General features: G+C 39.3%; 1 protein-coding gene across 3 annotated transcripts in view; it reads left to right on the top strand.

Annotated features, from left to right (window-relative positions):
- Positions 1-11,774, top strand: part of pwwp2b (PWWP domain containing 2B) — a 38,538-nt gene extending 26,764 nt beyond the window's left edge. For all 3 annotated transcript variants that reach the window (XM_048269781.1, XM_048269782.1, XM_048269780.1), the window contains exon 3: positions 11,144-11,774. In XM_048269781.1, coding sequence (XP_048125738.1) covers positions 11,144-11,160 — 17 coding nt within the window. In that variant the 3' untranslated portion in view covers positions 11,161-11,774. The remainder of the gene's footprint in view (positions 1-11,143) is intronic.
- Positions 11,775-18,719: the final 6,945 nt, after the last annotated feature.

Below are 18,719 nucleotides of genomic sequence, written 5' to 3'. Positions count from 1 at the left end.
CCGTGTTTTCACGTTAAGCCCCCCTCCCCCACCCCCTTCTTTCACAAGCAGTGGGGGAGCACGGGGCACAACACTTTTTGGCTTTGGCTAAATATTTCTAAGATCATTTGAGTTTCACTAGTCATATGTTTTAACAAGCAACACTTGTTATTGAACTAATAACAGACGTGTGTCGAAAATTGACTTTATTTTCCATACGGAGAAATAACATATGCAGAGTCTAACCAAGGTCAATCTTGCCAAGAAAAGCCCTCAAACCTGAAAACACATGAGGCAAAAGTACAAAACATCACAAAAACTAAACTAACACGCGCATATTTTTGTAGGCTTATTCTCATTGTAGCCTACAGTGTAACAGCGCGTTACAACTAACCCCGCTGGGTCACGTTTCTTTTAAGATAAGATAGCTCCTGCTATGTGTTGACTACATGTTTCAAAACGGTGTTCATTTTTAGCCTACAAGACGATTATTAGTCAGTGAGCTGCACCCACAACTCAGTAATCGAAAGACAAGCTACCACCTATTTACTTTGATGCCTTAAGACGTTTTGCTGTAGATCTACGTGAAAACACGTCCATACTGACTGATTTGTGGAACACCGTCTCATAGTAATGTGGTTAACTGACCAATAGCCTGCCCCGATCAACCATCTACAACTAGGAAAAAAGTCGTACATTTAACCCCGCGTTACTTTGTGCCCTGCCCTCCCCTGCAGCTTTCTGAAGCTAATGAGGTTTGCCCCCAAGCGGCTGCAGTTGTACTTACATTTCACCCAGCTGCGTGAATCACCTTGATTGTGAATGAAGTGTCAATTTTTAACCGGGACCCACTGTACCTCAACTTCTGTAGTGTGTTTTAACAATACTTTGGTCATATCGTCCGTTTCCAAACAGTATGGCTTTTATCAGGTCCCTTTCCACAGGTGTATTTAATCAAGAGCCAGATAGTATCTGTACAATATGATTAGGCTAGACTACTGTATCTGGTTAACGTTAACGTTAATGCTGGTTAGTGAGCAAATGTAACGTTAACGTCAGTGATTAGCTGGGAGCAATGTTGTCATTATCGGAACCTACGGCTAACCGGTCACTTTAAAGTTGACGACATACAGTAGCTGTTAGGCCTATTAACGCTGATAAGGTGGGTGCTAACGTTAACTATTCCCCTAACGTTATAACGTTAGTTTGGCTATTTGTGACCTATCATTTCATACAACATAATGTTTGACGACATAAATGAGTCAAATGCCAAAAATCGGACCAATTACCTTGTCTGTAATTGGAGAAGAACAGTCAGTTTCGAGCAAGTAGCCTAAAGTGGGATCACGGCAGGCGATAAGACGAACGTTCAGAAGACCGCTCCAGTGGTGATTGCTTTCAGCTGCAGGTCACGTCATAATGCCAAAAGTTGCCGCCACAGTGGTCAATGTTAACTCAATGGGAATTTGTTGCTCTTTTATCGTAAATATCTCAAAAAGTATAAAGTTCACAAATGTAAAAAATACATTGTACAATTGTCTGTTAAAAGACCTTTGTAGGAGTGTTTGAATGATGTCAAACGGTTCAGTGGTTTTAGTGTCATTAAATGTCAAACTTGGTCGGAAGAAGAATAATAAAAATAGAGAATAACTAGAAAAGCATTTCCTAAAGGAAATACAGTGCATGAAAATGCAATAATATGATGTAAAATATCATATAGAGTAAAAACAAACTATATTGGTTGCTAGGTAGATGAGGTTTAATATAGTTGGAATGACTGAACAGTTAAATAGGTGGATAGTTTAAATGGTTAAATTATTTAGGTAGATAGTTGACGATAACTGACAGTTGAAATTAGCCTAGAAATCTAGACGCACCCTAGCGGCGGCAAATTAATTTGCTCAGCCTGTACGTCTAGTATCAAACCATAGGGATGGTTCTATTGGCTAACACCGTGGATGCTATTCAATCACAGCGCTCTATTTTGTTAGAGTCTTAAGGCGGGCTTAACAGGATAACGACAGTCCTGCAACGGTGAACAACAAGGAAGGTGGCTATGGCGAACGAAGAGCGGTTGTTTGAATCGGCGTTGGCGTCAACTTTGGAGAAGTTGGACTTGTGCTTTTCTTTGAAAGTTGAGCAACACAATGCACTTAAGTCATTCCTTTCAAAGAAGGATGTATTTGCCGTTTTGCCGACCGGATACGGATATGGTCGTAGCACTGGCCTATTGCATGCCTAGGCAGTTTGAAAGACAATTCTCTGCCCGCCCCTTGGATTAAGCGAGGTGAATGGTTCGATGCCAGACTATACATTTCAATGATATAGGATGGCCCGCCAGGCTAAGTTGAAATGGCTCTGACGGGGAAAAAAAAAAAAAAAAACTTTGACAATCCCTATATGGCCGCTTCGCTAGCTTCAATTGCACCCCCCCGGTAAAAAATGAAAATGCAATATTATTCTGCTTTAATCGCCCCTATCTTCAGTTCAGATGTTCAGAACAGAACTCGTTGCAGTGAGACGTAAATTTGTTGGAAGTTAAAAGTGGGTTGGAAAAACAATGCCAAGCTTCCTACAAGGACTGTAGTTTACCGCAGAGAACGTCTAATAAGGATAGGACGATGTTCACATGAAATGTAATTCCCATTTCTTCTTGAAGCCGAAATAAATCTGAGGATGTTTGTTATGTACGGACATGCTTGGTTTTTACTGCAGGTACGTTAATCTTATAATATCAATAAGGACCTAGGTAATGTTACCGTTAGCGTTGGTTGAGTGATGGAGGCCAATTTGATTGATTGCATTTGTAGAAAACTATATGCAATTATACCAAGCAAATTGATAGCAGCACTGTAATTGTATCTTTCGACTGTCATTTGTTGCACGTGCTACAAAAATCATTCTGTGCAATGGAAGATTTACCAACGTTACACCGGTCTGATACAGTTTTGCCTATACATGCGTGAGACTGAGACGCCTGTTTATTTTGTTTTAAGTGCGTGCAGGGTGTGCGAGGGGAATCGATGGGAATCGGGTGCTTTGATTCCAGCTTGGTAGTTGTAGTCTGTGAAATTAAAAAGCACGTGTGTGTGAAGTATCCAAACAATGACACCTTCATTTCATTATGGCTGCTTTAGCAACACACCTTAAGCTACTGTGTAGTGGGTCCGGTCCCATTTAGAAGTGGCTACTTCATTCGCGCTTTCCTTGACTCATGGAGCTGCGTGAATTTTATTACAACTTTTCGCCACGATATGGCAGTTTAAGTCTGCTTGTAATTTTTTCAGAATTTTTTGAGACCTAAATGCGTGGGCCCTGGTTGAACTGACGTGGAATGACCCTATTGACAATTTATGTTGTAAATAGGCCTACCTTATAAGCCTACCTGTAGCTTAGGGAAGCTAACAGCTTTCTATTAGGATCTAGTTTGTTAGTTACAGTTTTGTCATAACTCCCTGATGCATTTTTGCATTTAGAATAGCCAGAGCGTGGATATCTCAATCGGAAAATTAAACAATATCGGGTGCCTAGACTAGGCTGGGTGAACCCAGCCTGATCTGCCCGCTATTTATTTTTTGATTTCTTAAAAGATTGAGCTTGGTCTGGTGAAAGCCAGACTAGCCATGGACCTCAGTTACACAGTGCAAGGGAACATGAATCAGCCTATATTTGCACGAACAATAACGGACAACAGCTCTTCAACTTTGGCCTGTTAAAATGTGTTAAAATGTTACTTAATTTGTGCATTAACAATAACGTTTCGGACTACTGTTACTTAATTTGTGCATTGACAATAAAGTATTACATGAACTAAAGATGACTAAAATTTTATGTAGAAGAAGAAACATTCACAAAAAATCCATCCATCCAAAAATGACCTTTTGTTTTTGATAGCTGTTGAAAACGGCATGGAACTGACAGATGTTTTTGTTTATAAATAAATAAATAAAATTATGCTGATACCTTTTGCTTTTCCCAAATACAATGTAGCCTACAGGTGTAAGTGACCTTTCATCAATCCAGTTGCAATGGATGAACTGTGATGAACTGCCCTACTCGTGATTGTTATAGAACCTTTAAAATCTCTAAACAATGCTACATCTTCTTTGGCTATTCTACAATCTATTCACCTTTTCAGCACCAGTAGGCTACTTTCTGTGCAGCCGCACACACACACTCAGGCATGCCAAACAAACATACACAAATGTTTCAAGAGTGGGGGATGGAGTAAAATATGGTGACAAATTGAAGTGTGATTTTATTTTCGCGGAACGGATGTACAGGACTGAGCGGCGATCATATTTTGTACCACTATGCGGTACATCTAGTGTTTGCTAGCAGTTATGCTAACTATGTTAACAAAGATAATAATGTTAACCATGTTACCTAACTTAGTTAATTTAGCTAATGTTTTCTAGCAGTTTTTTTTGTTTTAAATGTTAATGCTAATGCTGTTAACTATGTTAACAATGCTAACTATGTGACTTAGCTAATAATTTATAGCAGTTATGCTAAAATATTAAGATTAATTAATTAATATTAAAAAAATCAGGTTTGCGTGTTCTCACGTGCAAATTTCTTTTGTGTTTCCCGTACACTACGAATGTGTTTCCCACACTGGCAACGTGAAACGTAGCCAAAGTCATAGAGTGCAACTTTAAGCCAGGGGAAGACATCCAACTTGTCGATGAAGGTATCGTCATCCCACTCCAGTGAAATCGCTCCAGTTTAAATGAAGGAGAAATAAATACAAGCCGAATTGTCACCTTAAACAGAAAACTTAAATCCCAAAGAACTAAGAGCAACGGCAATTTCCCTCATAGAACATTTATTTTAAAATGCAACACTGATAGTGCATCAATGAACAAGCTTGGCAACGTCAATACACATAAACGTAAAACTAAAGGAATCAGTGGGATTAATTGCCTAAAGAATACTGGCTTAGCATCCAAGTTTTACTTTCAGCCTTCTACAAATTGCTCATGTTTTTCTTTGCTCTCCGTAACACACTCTCATGTTTCCGCGAAATGTGTCTTCTTAGATTCCAAAATGAATATTTACTCACTGAAACAGTGTCACCACATGGTCTACATTGTATCTAGTTGTTTTGTAGGAATAATACACTTGTATGACTTATCAGTTTCCTTTCTAATATATTTAGCAAACACCATCCCCATCAACGAACTTACAATGTCTTTGAAATTTTTAAAACAACGGTCTTGGTTGTATTAGGAAGACATGAATTCTGGGTGGATTTGGGCATGTCTCAGAGCAGTGTGAGCAGTATCGGAGCGAAATTGGAGCGGAACAGAGCGGCCGCTCCGGCCTCTAAATTAAAAAGCGATCCAAGCTCCAACAAAATTCCACCCGCTCCTCTCACTAGCTCTGATCTGTCGTTTACAATTGCTCATTGCTCGTCGCTTTGTGTCAGAAATTAGGATAAATTAGGATGAACTCGCCTTTGCGCCTCTGTCTGTCTCGAGGGATGCGGGCTCTCTTATTACACGGCATCTCGCCAGAATTTAGAAGAAATCTGTCCGACAAACTTAACAATAACATGTTAAAAATAAATGGTGCATATTTTGCAGAAAAATAAATGTGTCCTTGTAAATGCCCTTTAGTCAATGGTTAGGCTACTAATCAATTCCTAGTTTACTTTTGAGTATTGTAATTGCCACCCACTGACCTTTTTTGTATGGCTGTAGTCTCAGTATGCTATACAAGCAATAAGTATGCAGTTAAAAGCCGGAATGGATTAATGAACAGGTCCCCAGGAGCTCTGGTGCTCTACACAAAGATGCTACTGTAATATAGGCTTGTATTGGGTTTGTTCATCTCATGTCTGAATGATGTCCATTTATATCCACAAAAGTCACCAGAATCTAAGGGACTATTTATCAAAATCTTCTCCCAGGGGAGCACACCCCTGGATCCTGCTTGACAATTATGAGAAAGATTTCTCACATGCAAGTGGAACTGAACAGGGTTAACACAGCAATACTAACTCGTTGCAGTGTACGATATAACGGGCAGTTCATTTCGCGTTCAGAATCAGTCTTCGGATGGAAACTTTCCCATTTCAGCCCGGTTGTGTTCGTGCTTGCAAGTTGTGGTCGCTGACGTTTCCTTTTTGACATTATCCTTATCTAGCCTACAGCAAGCGCACACATCAACAATAACAATGAAAGTGTTCTCATTGACTGAAATGGAGGGAAATCGGTGATGTTTGATATTGACATGGCAACGAACCGCGAATGTAACAATATTGTGCAGGCTACAGTTACGGAGTCAAGTGAGGTGGAAAGTTATATAAATTACTCAGATAGACCTACAATGTTACATTTTGAAAATGAACAAACTAAAATAAAATACATTTTAATTAAATAGGCTACTCATTAATTATTTTCAAAAGCTGAGCCGCATCAAAGGGATCTAAGAGCCGCATGCGGCTCCGGAGCCGCGGGTTGCCGACCCCTGGTCTAGTGTGTGGGGGGGGGGGTGGGGTAGGTAATGGTGTGTGTGAGTGTCACCATCACCTGCTGGCAACCCTTCACTCAACACCACCATCTGCAAGCTGATGGGTGTACAGTCACTAGATGTACATGTACAAATTCATTTATTTCATGGCCCCCCATGGACAGAATTTCAAGAAACTTGGCATGCCCTCAGAGGCTTTTAGCATGACCATACACATCAAATTTGGGACTGTTCAGAACATCTCAGCCGAAGATATAGAAAGAATTATGTGACTTTGCTATAACTCCGTTACCATATCTGTAACGGAGTTACACATTTTAACCTGAGAATATTTCCTATACTTTCAATTTGAAATGAAATACTAAATCAAGTGTCCTTACCATGGTGCATTTTTGCGATTAATGCCATTGAGGGAGTGGGGCATTTTATGGTAACGGAGTTACAGAACAGTTTTTTTCCTCCTCCAGTTTTTTTTAAGTCTCCTAAAACCCCTTTAGATATATTTTTTTCTTAATTTTTATGTCAAAACTATATCAAGGGAAATGTGTGCAAAATAAAACAAGAATAGAATGAGCAAAAAGTTGGCAATACCTTTCACAATTGATCTAGGGCACATAGAGTTTACAAAACAGAGTTTTGTTGTTTCTAAGTGATTGGTAATCATACCAGATGTGTTTTGTAGAGATGTTTAAAGTTTTATTTTTACCCTAGATGTTAACATGTGTGTGGTCTTCCCCACATGCAATAAAAACCGCTTAATTACTGTACTGTGGAGTGATTTCTGGGCTTACACAGCCTCCTCTCTCCCAATGAGCTCACCCCCCACCTGTGGGCCAAATTTGCTAAAACAAAGTTTGACCCTAAATGGCACCTGTACCTAGTAAGTGTAAGGGGGGGGAAAACAAGAAAAACACAACATATGTGACCCTGCAAGGCGAAACCAGACGTTTTGGTATATTTTTCAAAATTAAGTTGTTGTACTCGCATCAACGGCCATAAAATAAGCTTTCCAACGATATGTAGGCTACTGTATATCGAGGTTATTGCAAAAAGTATCGCTAAGATAACCGCATCCAAAGTTGGCATGGTTCTGTCACGATACGCCAGAAGAGGAGAAAATCACCTTTTTAAGTGAAAATTGTCATGTGCGATAGTGTGAGGGAACGGCTATGATTAGCCTTACGGTAGCGTGACTTTGAAGCGGATGACTGACTATGCAGTTTCAATCGTGCAATGAGTCTCTTTCTGCCCCCTAGTTAATACCTGGGACGGTCATAAGGTGTCACTATAGAATATAATTATTGTATTTCGGGGGAAGTAAGGGGAGAGGAAGTTCTGTGTGTACACAGATTGTGTATAGCCTACTTTTAAACTGTGCTAACCTACTTCAATGGAAAACTTCTCCTGGTCCCTAAAATGATGCCAGGATATTTCTAAAAGTTTGTGCTTTTGACCGTTCGTGCCCTGATAGGCAAGTCTTTCACATTCATATTTGGTTACATCTGCCAAGAACGATATAGAGCTGTATTGAGTAATGAGTAAATTAGCTCTACCGTACCCTACCGTAAACCCTTATAGCGGCTTGGACAAAGGGAATGACTGCTGATGTGTTGAATCTTCACCTAAATAAAGTAAGGGTTTAACAGTCAAAATGTATGTTTATCTGTGAAATTCAGGCACGTGCAGAGAAGGGGGGCTACAGGGGCTCTAGCACCTGCCCTTTTACCCCTTTGATGTCCAAGTGCCCTTTTGACAAGACCCATTTTTTACCTTTTAAAATTTGTAATACTTGGCCCGGGCCATGGCGCGACTGGCTGGGGCACCTGCACCGTACGCCGGCGACCCGGGTTCGATTCCCGCCCCGTGGTCCTTTCCGGATCCCACCCCGACTCTCTCTCCCACTCGCCTTCTGTCATTTTTCACTGTCCTGTCATTAAAGGCATAAAAAGGGCAAAAAAATTGTAATACTTCCGCTAGTTCCAACGTGAATATTCGCTAAAATTTCTCATTAATAGTTTGTGAAATTACAAATGTACAAAAATAACAATTTTCTGTGTTAATTGAAATGCCTTGCGGCCACCAATCCGTGACGTCATACATTCAGTGAACTCTCAGAAGGTGCACGCAGGCACAGTGCTGCAGGAGACGTTTGGGAGCACGGTAAGGTCACTTGGCAGTTAGCCTATCTGAACATGCAATAGTATTCAGCTTAGAGATAGAGAATAAAATGTTTAAAGTTGTTTCATGTTTAATAAAGTAGGCTATCAAACCCGTTTTAATCATGTCATGTCCATCCATTTCAATAACCTGGCAACTTCGAAAATCTAAGGCTGAATGTTCATAACATATTCTGTTTAGGTTACTATGTTATAGTAGCTTAGGTTAGTAGACCTAGTTCATAAAGCAGAGTAGGCAAACCTTTTCTAAATCGTCATAAGCCGACGACATAGGCTACTGTAGTTGTTTAACTAACCCAACTCCACACGTCGTTCTCTTTTTACAGTAGGCTACATTACGCGTCATTTCACTCAGTGGCCACACGCACAGCACGTGAATCTGCAAGACACCAGCTTGCTAATGTTGGTAGTTCACTGTGATAAACATTAAAATTATAACCAGACTAGGCAATAACATATTTGCTGCCGCTAGGGTGCGTCTAGATTTCTAGGCTATGAAAATTAGCTTTGAATTTAATCAATAAGATGTAGCCGTATAGCCTATGATCTCTGTGTAGACAATAGCCTAATGAAAACTGAAAAGACCTATCTGTCTGTGCCCTGGCTACAGTAGGCCTACAGTACATGCACTCCTATTGAATTTTCAGAACCAAGGAGAGAAATGAGAAAAATGTGTTACAGCTCTGTCTGCTATTTACACCCATTCTTCTTGATACATAATAAATATGAAAATTTATCAAATGTTTATCAGTACATTAGACTACTTTGCAAATTGCTAAACCATATAATAGCCTGTCCCACCATCATCATTGAAATAGCATAATGCTAGAATTTAAATGCAAAAATAAAAAGAATTAAAAAAATGTCCAGCTCAGGTTCAGATGATTTAAAGCTTTATAGGCTAGGGAATGTAAAACTTAAGTTCCAGTTTACACCATTCAAAGTGTGTGTATCTTTTCTAGCTTTCGTATGCATTATGTTCTATAAAACATATTATATTCTGCAGTGCAAAGATGCCCACTAAAGACAAGTTTTAAATAAAGTTTTAAAACACGTTTTCTGAAAATTTTGTTCCATGTGCCCTTTTTTTAAATTTGAGCCCCTGCCCCTCAAAGGTCTCTGCACGCCCCTGGTGAAATTTGTTCACAATATGAAAGTGTAGACTGTATACTGTCGAATTATGCGAAAAAGTGAAATTCGACATTTTAACCTGTACGTTTGTTTATTGTGGATTTTCTCAAAATACCACCGTGCGCAAAGCGACTGGTTTCGCCTTTCAGGGTCACATATAGACATCATGTTTGCCAGGCTCCCTAATGATAAGTATCAAATAAGTGTTCAATTGAATTGTTATTATGTTGTTGTGTGTAGCCTATTCTATTTAGGTTGTGATATGGAGGGGAAACCATTGTGGCACAAACATTTCATAACACTGTTAATTAATTAGCCAAATGTTATCGTAAGTAGATGACAAGCAGCTGACCACCAACAATCCAGCTGTGTTCTTCTTCAACCCCAAAACAGAAAAAGTTGGGACATGGTGTAAAATGGGAATAAAACCGGAATGTACTGCAATAATATGCAAAAATCTTAAACTCAAATTTAGTTACAAAATGGACAGACATCGTATCAAATGTTGATTATTTTATGGAAAATATATGTTAATTTTGAATTTGATACCAGCTACATGTTTCAAATAAAGTTGGGACAGGGATAACAAAATGCTGGAAAAGTTGTGTAATAATAAAGAAAACAAAAGGAGGAATGTTTCACAACTAATTAGGATAACTGGCAACATGATTTGGTAGGAAAAAGAGCATCCCAGAGAGGAAGGGTCTCTTAGAAGTAAAGATGTAAGGGTATTCATCACTCTGTTTCATCATTTGTGCACACAGGCTTACACAATGTAATTTGAATGCTTCTTTTAAACATGTTGCTGGCGTCAAATTCAAAATTAATATATTTTCCATGAAATTGTCGAAATTTATATTTTCAACATTAATATGTTGTCTATGTCCAAAACTTCTGTTTTGGGGTTGTAACATTAGCTAACCAGCTAAGAATTGCATGCATGCTGCTAACTGTTACCTTTTCTTTGTTGACTTTGTGGTGATGACACGTTCATTTGTATGCATGAGTATTAACCTTTCATAACCTTTCTTTTGCTGAACTGTCATTTGGCCGTAGCCTATTCAGTGCTGCTGCAACAACCTTACCTTCTGAAGGCACCCTTGCCACCATCATCTATGTTAATTCTTGATATGATTTTATTCTGTAGCTCCATACATTGTAAATCTGAAAGCCCTCATAAATAGATGTCATTAGCAAGTAAACATTTCTTCACCCATCATCGATAGAGGTAGGTTTGTGATAAATGAAAAATTGTTCATTGGAAACTGAAGACTTGATTCCAGGAAATGTGGGCATTATAGCAGAAGGCTGTTTTTTTATGAGGAATGATTCCATATATCTAATTATTTCTCTGCAATGTCTTTTGATTTTTTTTCTAGGTTCACATGATTGCTAAAGGCTAGAAATACTCTCAATGAGTAGTCATCTATTAAAGACGCCTACAGTGACTTCTGCAAGTACAATAGGACACTTGAAAGGATGTATGCTGCCAAATTGTGAAAATAGTTCTGGATTTGGGAGCAAAAGGCTGATGGATTTTTGAAGGGCAAAGACTGTTGAATTCACCATGGTGTGATAAAACTATAAAACTGAATGTATTTATGATCAGCAAAAACTATGATCCAGTAAGATATCTACACTGCTGCTTACTGATTTCATTCTTTTCTGACTCTGAAGTCATCTCTGGGTTTCAGTCAAAGAAGTGTTCTTAGTCTTTTTGTTTTCTTTGAAGAAATAAAGATGTGAAATTAAAGGGACGTACAAGTTTGTAGATTAAGCTTTATTTCCATATTCTTGCAACAATACCTTTATTCATGTGCTGCTGAACAAATTGGTAGAAAGACTTTATATTGCTATATTGAGAGGTGATATTTTCCCCATCCCGTTGATTCATGTTTTGCAGCAATGTTGGAGCACCAACTGTTCAATCAATGGAAATACATTGCATAAGTTTTGTCAGTTGCATCCCTGTGAGTGCCACAGACCAATAAACTAATTTAAGTCACAAAAGATCTACTTGTGCATGTTCTTTTTGTCTCAAGACAGGTGACTTATTAGTATAAGTATATACTCTTTTGATCCCGTGAGGGAAATTTGGTCTCTGCATTTATCCCAATCCGTGAATTACTGAAACACACTACGCACACAGTGAACACACAGTGAGGTGAATCGCACACTAATCCCGACGCAATGAGTTTCCTGCTACAGCGGCGCTCGGGGAGCAGTGAGGGGTTAGGTGCTTTGCTCAAGGGCACTTCAGCCGTTCCTACTGGTAGGGTTTGAACTGGCAACCCTCCGGTTACAAGTCTGAAGCGCTAACCAGTAGGCCCCCTAATTAAGCAGTTAACTAATAAACAAATTTCCAGATACTATTTTCACAAAACACTTGGGTGTATAGATTGAGGCATATTTAACAGTTTTCAACAAGTAAATTCACCTGTACAATTCAGAAATTAGAGTGATGCTCTGAATTGGGGATACCTATGCTACATATAGGCTAGACAGGTAAATAGATAGATACATCAATAAATATGTATGCTCCTGATATAAAAAGAAAACACTGGGCTAATTTCTCTGTCAGTTAGCATGGCTCTAGCTGCGCTGCGATTTAAAACCATACTACTAACCAAAGTTTTGGAGTTTAACACGCAGCTGAGCACGAAGTTGAACGTGATTGCTGTGTAACGACTCACACAGGATTAGCTGATTCCAAGTTAAACTCGGGTTAAACCAGAACTACTCTGATTTTGAGTTTTAACCCTTAACTTAATGGTGGACGCATTTCAGGATCTTGGGGGGGATATGTTTTTATGATTGTTGTGTCTATGTCCCCACACACTCAAAACACAGCTATGATTGTAAAAAGGAGAATCATAAATGATCAGACAAGTGCTCTCTTTGAACAAGCAATTTCACTAAAGTCAAGTCAACTGTCAGACTGTAGAAGACTTATTTGATCACTTTAATGCAAAAATGGCAAACATTATGGATGACATTGCTTCATTACAGTTCAAGAAAGTTAAGGAAAAACAGAACGCACCACCATGGAGGCAAAATCCAGCAGCTAAACTTCTAAAAAGAGAGTGTAGGAACACTGAAAGAAAATGGCGTAAATACAAACTTCAGATCCACTATGAAATCCATAAAGAGATGCTCCGCACATATAACTCTGAAATATGCAAAGCAAGACAATCCTTTTTTTCTAACATTATCAATATAAGTTCAAATAACATTCGTATTCTATTTTCAACTCTTGATAAGTTAACTAATCCCCCCTCACAATTAGCGCCTGAACTTCTCTCAACTAATAAATGCAATGAGTTTTCATCTTTTTTTAAAGGTAAAATTGACAAAATCAGACTCAACATATCTGCTCAATTACAAATTCAACAACCTGAACTTCCAGCAACAAACAGAGGGAAACTAAACTTGATGTCAGAGTTCAGCTTGATAGACTACGAAACACTTGAAAAAACGGTACAGAATCTCAGCTCTTCCACATGTGTCTTAGACACTGCCTACCAATTTCTTCAAAACTGTTTTTCACCTCATAGCGGCGGATGTCCTTCAAATTGTAAATGTATCACTGCTGTACTTTTCCTAAGTCACTGAAAACAGCTGTTGTAAAGCCACTTCTCAAGAAGAATAACCTGGATGCCTCCATGCTAAACAATTACAGGCCCATATCCAATCTACCTTTTATTGGCAAAATTATTGAAAAAGTAGTCTTTAATCAATTAACCACCTTCCTAACATCAAATGAGTATTTTGATTCCTCTTGAATCTATGTGTCAGTGTATAGAACAAATCAACACCTGGATGTCTCAAAATTTTCTTCAGCTGAACAAAGAAAAAACTGAAGTAATTATATTTGGTAAAAAGGAAGAAAGACTTAGGGTTGCCACTGTCCTTGACACAAAAGGGTTGAAGGCAAAGGATACAGTTAAAAATCTTGGTGTATTAATTGACAGTGATCTGAAATTTCAACAGCCACATGAAAGCGATAACTAAATCAGCTTTTTACCACCTCAAAAATATTGCCAAACTCAGAGGGCTGATGTCAAAATATGACTTAGAAAAACTCATTCATGCATTTATCTCCAACAGGGTTGATTACTGCAATGGACTGTTATTAAACTGACTATTAAACAGCTTCAGGTGATACAAAATGCAGCAGCTAGGATTTTAACAAAAACTAAAAGAACTGACCACATTACTCCAATTCTTAAGTCCTTGCACTGGCTTCCAGTAAGTCACAGAATTGACTTTAAAGCACTATTGCTTGTTTATAAATCAGTAAATGAAGCAGCACCTAAATACCTGTCAGACATGCTTCAGCAGTACACACCTTCTCGTCCTCTCAGGTCCCAGGTGAAAAACCTGCTAGTAAAACCGACTGTTAGAACTAAACATGGTGAAGCAGCTTTTAGCTGCTATGTGGCTCAGCTGTGGAACCAACTTTCGGATGACATCAAAAAGGCCCCAACTGTAGCCAGTTTTAAATCTAGACTTAAGACCAAACTGTTCTCAGATGCTTTCTGCTAACTGTGCCAAGTTACAAATTCTGAATCTGCCTTGAAAATTATTCTAAAATTATTCTTTTATTACTTTTTTACTACTTTTGCCTTTGTTTTTGCTTACTAATTATTCTTCATTTTTAAATTATTTTACCTTGTGTTTTATGTTTTCTTTTTATTATGATCTTTACCTTTTAACTATTCTTTGACTATATTGCCTTTCTATGCTTTTATTTGTTATTATTGTTTGGTTTTGTTTATGTAAAGCACATTGAATGACCTCTGTGTATGAAATGCGCTATATAAATAAACTTGACTTGACTTGATTGTTGCGGCTAAATAAAAGTTTTTTTGTGTTATAATTACCAGTAGTTTAAAAGAGATCTCGCACACTGTCCATTCCGCATGCAATTATTCATTAGAACACTACACAACACAATGTTTCAGTCTCAGACCTTAATAATTACCACCAAAAAAATTTGGAAACTTTGGATCAGCAAGCTTTCTAATTAATCCCAAAAATCTCTAGGCCACCTGAAATATTGTCTGATCGAACAACGTTATGTCCATGCATTAGCTATAGCGTCAGTTGCGCACAAAATAATATAGCCTAATGAGCATGGTGCTTTCTTCAAACTCTCTTTTTCTTACCTTCTATCTCTCGCCTTGGCTTCTACTGAGTGATGTTTACAGCCAAGTTTTAGCCTATTTAATATTTGTCACTTTGTTCACTCTAGATCCTGAACAGAGAAGCGTAACTGAAGAAGCAGTAATAAAACTGCTTAACTAACTAACACATATACAGTGGGCATTGCTTCGATTTGGCCAGCTTCCCTCGGGGTCCGCGCGCGGGATCACGTGGTTTCCTGTTCCGTCCTGTTATCACGGAGTTACAGGAGATAACCGATTTTTGATGGTCAAAGTTTACTTCATTAGCGTTTATTTATTATGACTGCCGCGCAGCGAAGCGGCGGTCATATAGGTTTAGTCAGAATTTTTTTTTTTTTCTTTTTATTTCTTTTTTTTCTTTTTCGCATGCCCAAATTTCCGTCAATGATTCCCGGGACACTGAAAGACCAGGGTACACAAAACTTGGTGGGCATGTAACCCCACATGGATAGCATGGAACCATCGTTTTTTCGTTTTGATCTGTAGCCCCCCGCTGGACTGGACCCCGAAAGGAGGGTAGGGCAGACACAGTTTTCTGTGAATATCGAAAAAACCGTAGGGTTTAGGAGGACCATTTTTTTTTGTATGTTGATCTCAAGGGGCCATGTCAACCCATTCCATAACCACTCATTTCATGTATAGCCACCTAGTTAAACACAAAAAGTAAAAATTAGGTGTTGTAATCGCAGGTATCTGTGACCTAACATAGTCAAAACTGCACCTAAATTGGAAGTGTAGGATCATTATGACACCCTCTGAATGCACGCCAAGTTTTGTGGAATTCGTTCATGGGGGCCACACAATAAATTAATTTATGTTACTATACACCAACTGGCCTGTAGGTGGCCGGAGACAGTTTTCTGTGAATATCTCGAGAACCGAGGGGCCTAGGAGGTCCACCTTATTTTTTGTATGTTGGTCTTAAGGGGGTATGTCAACCCATCCCATTACCACTTATTTCATGTATAGCACCACCTAGTTAAAAATTAAAAAGCAAAAACTAGAAAGTTTTGTGAACTTTCGTTCATGGGGGGCCTTACAATAAAATAATTTATGTGTACATTTAGTGACCGTACACCAACAAGGATTCCCGGGACACTGAAAGACCGGGGTACACTTAAACTTGGTGGGCATGTAACCCCACATGGATAGCATGGAACCATCGTTTTTCGTTTTTGATCTGTAGCCCCCGGCTGTACTGGACCCCCCCGAAGGAGGGTAGGGCAGACACAGTTTTCTGTGAATACCTTGAGAACCGTAGGGCCTAGGATGACCAATTTTTTTCGTATGTTTGCCTCCAGGGGTCATGTTAACCCATTCCATGTGCACACATGTGGATAAACAGATACACACGCACACACATACATTCACAGTAATCATACGTATGACACATACTCACACAGTAGACATATGTACGCATGCATGCACATGCACAAACACATACGCAGGCAAACACACACACACCCACCCAACTTTTTGGAAACTTTTGAATTAACTGAAAGAAGTTTTGAAAGAATATTTTTTGTTAGTTTTGGAAGTTTATTTTTACGTAGCCTACAATGGCCAGTTTCACAAAGCCAAAATTACTCTTTTTGAAACAATGAGTGAGCAGGCCGCGCGTTTGTATGGTTATATTGATTGACAGGGGGGATCCCAAGCAGCTTTCAGCCATAAGGCTACTTTGATAACATTTCCTAATTCACCCGACACTGATATTCAAAATGTTGAAACTATTTCGGCATAGGCTATAAGCAGTTTATTTTTAAATGTAATGTTAGTTGTTAATAAACGGGCTACTTTGTGAGGCTTGGCCTTACAGATGCGCTCGTGCCTTAAATGGCAAGAAAAATCTTCACGATATAGGCCTATTAACTGACTGCCCGATTCACGTTGGCTGGGGTGCAGGGGGGGCCATCAGACATTTGTTCCCAAGGGTCTATGAATTGTTAATCCGGCCCTGCCCCCAATGAACGCAACTTTCCACCTCTGAGACAGCTTAAAAGAAGTCGAGAGGACTCCTAACTCGCTAAGACCTACTTACTGTAGGCTGCGAAAACCACATGCCTTTTTTTTGGGCCTTCTGTTGAAGAATTTTATATAAATCCTGCGCTAACAGTAATCCTCCTACCCCCCGCTACCACAGCTGTGGATAGTGTGGCATGCTCACGCGTTATGTCTCCTTCTTGCAAACTAGGCCTATCACGTGAACGGGGCACACCTGCACATAATTCTGTGGCGCATTGCGTTAAGGCCGGCTAATGACAGCCGCCGTTGCGCAGCAGTTATCAGTCCCCTGTTTAAGAGTTCGAATCTGGGTTAAGATTTTGACAACAATATTCACATCGTTGTTTACCTAAGTTTATCTATTGTGCAGATCATATTATCAAAATCAGAATCAGCCTTCTTGGCCTGGTTTGCGTAAACTAACAAGGAATCTCCCCCTCCATGAAAATCATAGGCTACATATTCTCAACTGACTCGTCAAAAAGTGCGCACCTTATTATTATCTGCAGGTGTGTGACTGACTTATGTAACCTGACCCTAGCCAGATGAATTTCGCTCCGCCTAGCTCCACTCATCCATCTGGAACCGATCCATTGAAGTGTTGCTTCAGAAGGCTGGGCCTAATCAAAAAATCCTTGCATTTGATTGAATAAGCCACTTGTCCGTCATCTATTGACGTGCTACTTCAACCACTCACATCGAAGCCAACCCGTGACGCTAATAACAGTGTCACAGTCGCTTCTACGCTATGTCACATCTATGAAACTCCCCGCCTCGCCCTGATTGGCTGAACCATAAAAGTCGGTTGCAGAAATCACTCTCAATGGAAGAGGTCCCAGATGGATGTGAGTGAAGCTAGGCGGAGCTAAGCGGAACTAAATTCATCTGGCTAGGGTCAGGTTATGACTTATGTGCAAGTGGCTGCAAATTGACTTGAATTGAATTGATTTTAATTTATGTATTTTCTGCCTTGGGCATTTTAAAATATGGATGTATCGGTTAGAAGTGTAAATATCAATTAGAAACCTAAATATATTTATAATTATTAATTTGCAAACAAATAACTGGCGTCAGTGACGTCTTTGACATGAAGATCCCTGGAACTATGCTTCTACTAGCATTCTACCACAGGTCGAGAGGTGTAGTTGTAACTACACAACTTTACGATAGTGGTTGCGAACGTTCGTTGCTACTATGGTTTTGGGAAACACTAACGTAGTGTAACAATGCATTGGACTATGTAAGTTCCACCACCATAGTTCAAACTATCGTTTGGGAAACAGTTTTGTCGTGCTTACATAGTTTCAACCATGTTAGTTGCTAAAGTAGTTAAGTTAGCTTTCGGGAAACGCACCCCTGATGTCTGATGTGCAGGCGCGTAGCAAGTGTGGGGGATGTGGGTGTTATAACGTACACACTTTTGCTGGAACACGATTCTATCCCCCACACTTTCTGTCAGATTAAAATGAAAGTAAAATATGGAAATAAACGCTCCCTTAAAGAGTTGGAACCGTATCTACCATAACGCACACACAGACTGACACAAATAGGTCTGTTGATTTGATTGAATGGTCATCCAGCCAATCACATCAAGTTAGCCAGCGAAGAACCAGCGCCGCTCTGATCAAATTCAAAGTGTGCGTCTTTCAAGGCTGTGCTGCTGCTTGGGTCTGCATTATAACGTCTGCACTCTGCAGTGAGCAGATTTCAGGTAGAATTGAAATGATAATTGTTACCGCATTATGCTAATTTAGTAATCCAAAAT

Source organism: Alosa alosa, chromosome 18, assembly GCF_017589495.1.
Source record: "Alosa alosa isolate M-15738 ecotype Scorff River chromosome 18, AALO_Geno_1.1, whole genome shotgun sequence".
Taxonomy (NCBI): Eukaryota; Metazoa; Chordata; class Actinopteri; order Clupeiformes; family Clupeidae; genus Alosa; species Alosa alosa.
The sequence above is the reverse complement of the archived record's forward strand: the minus strand, read 5'-3'. Positions and strand labels throughout refer to the sequence as shown.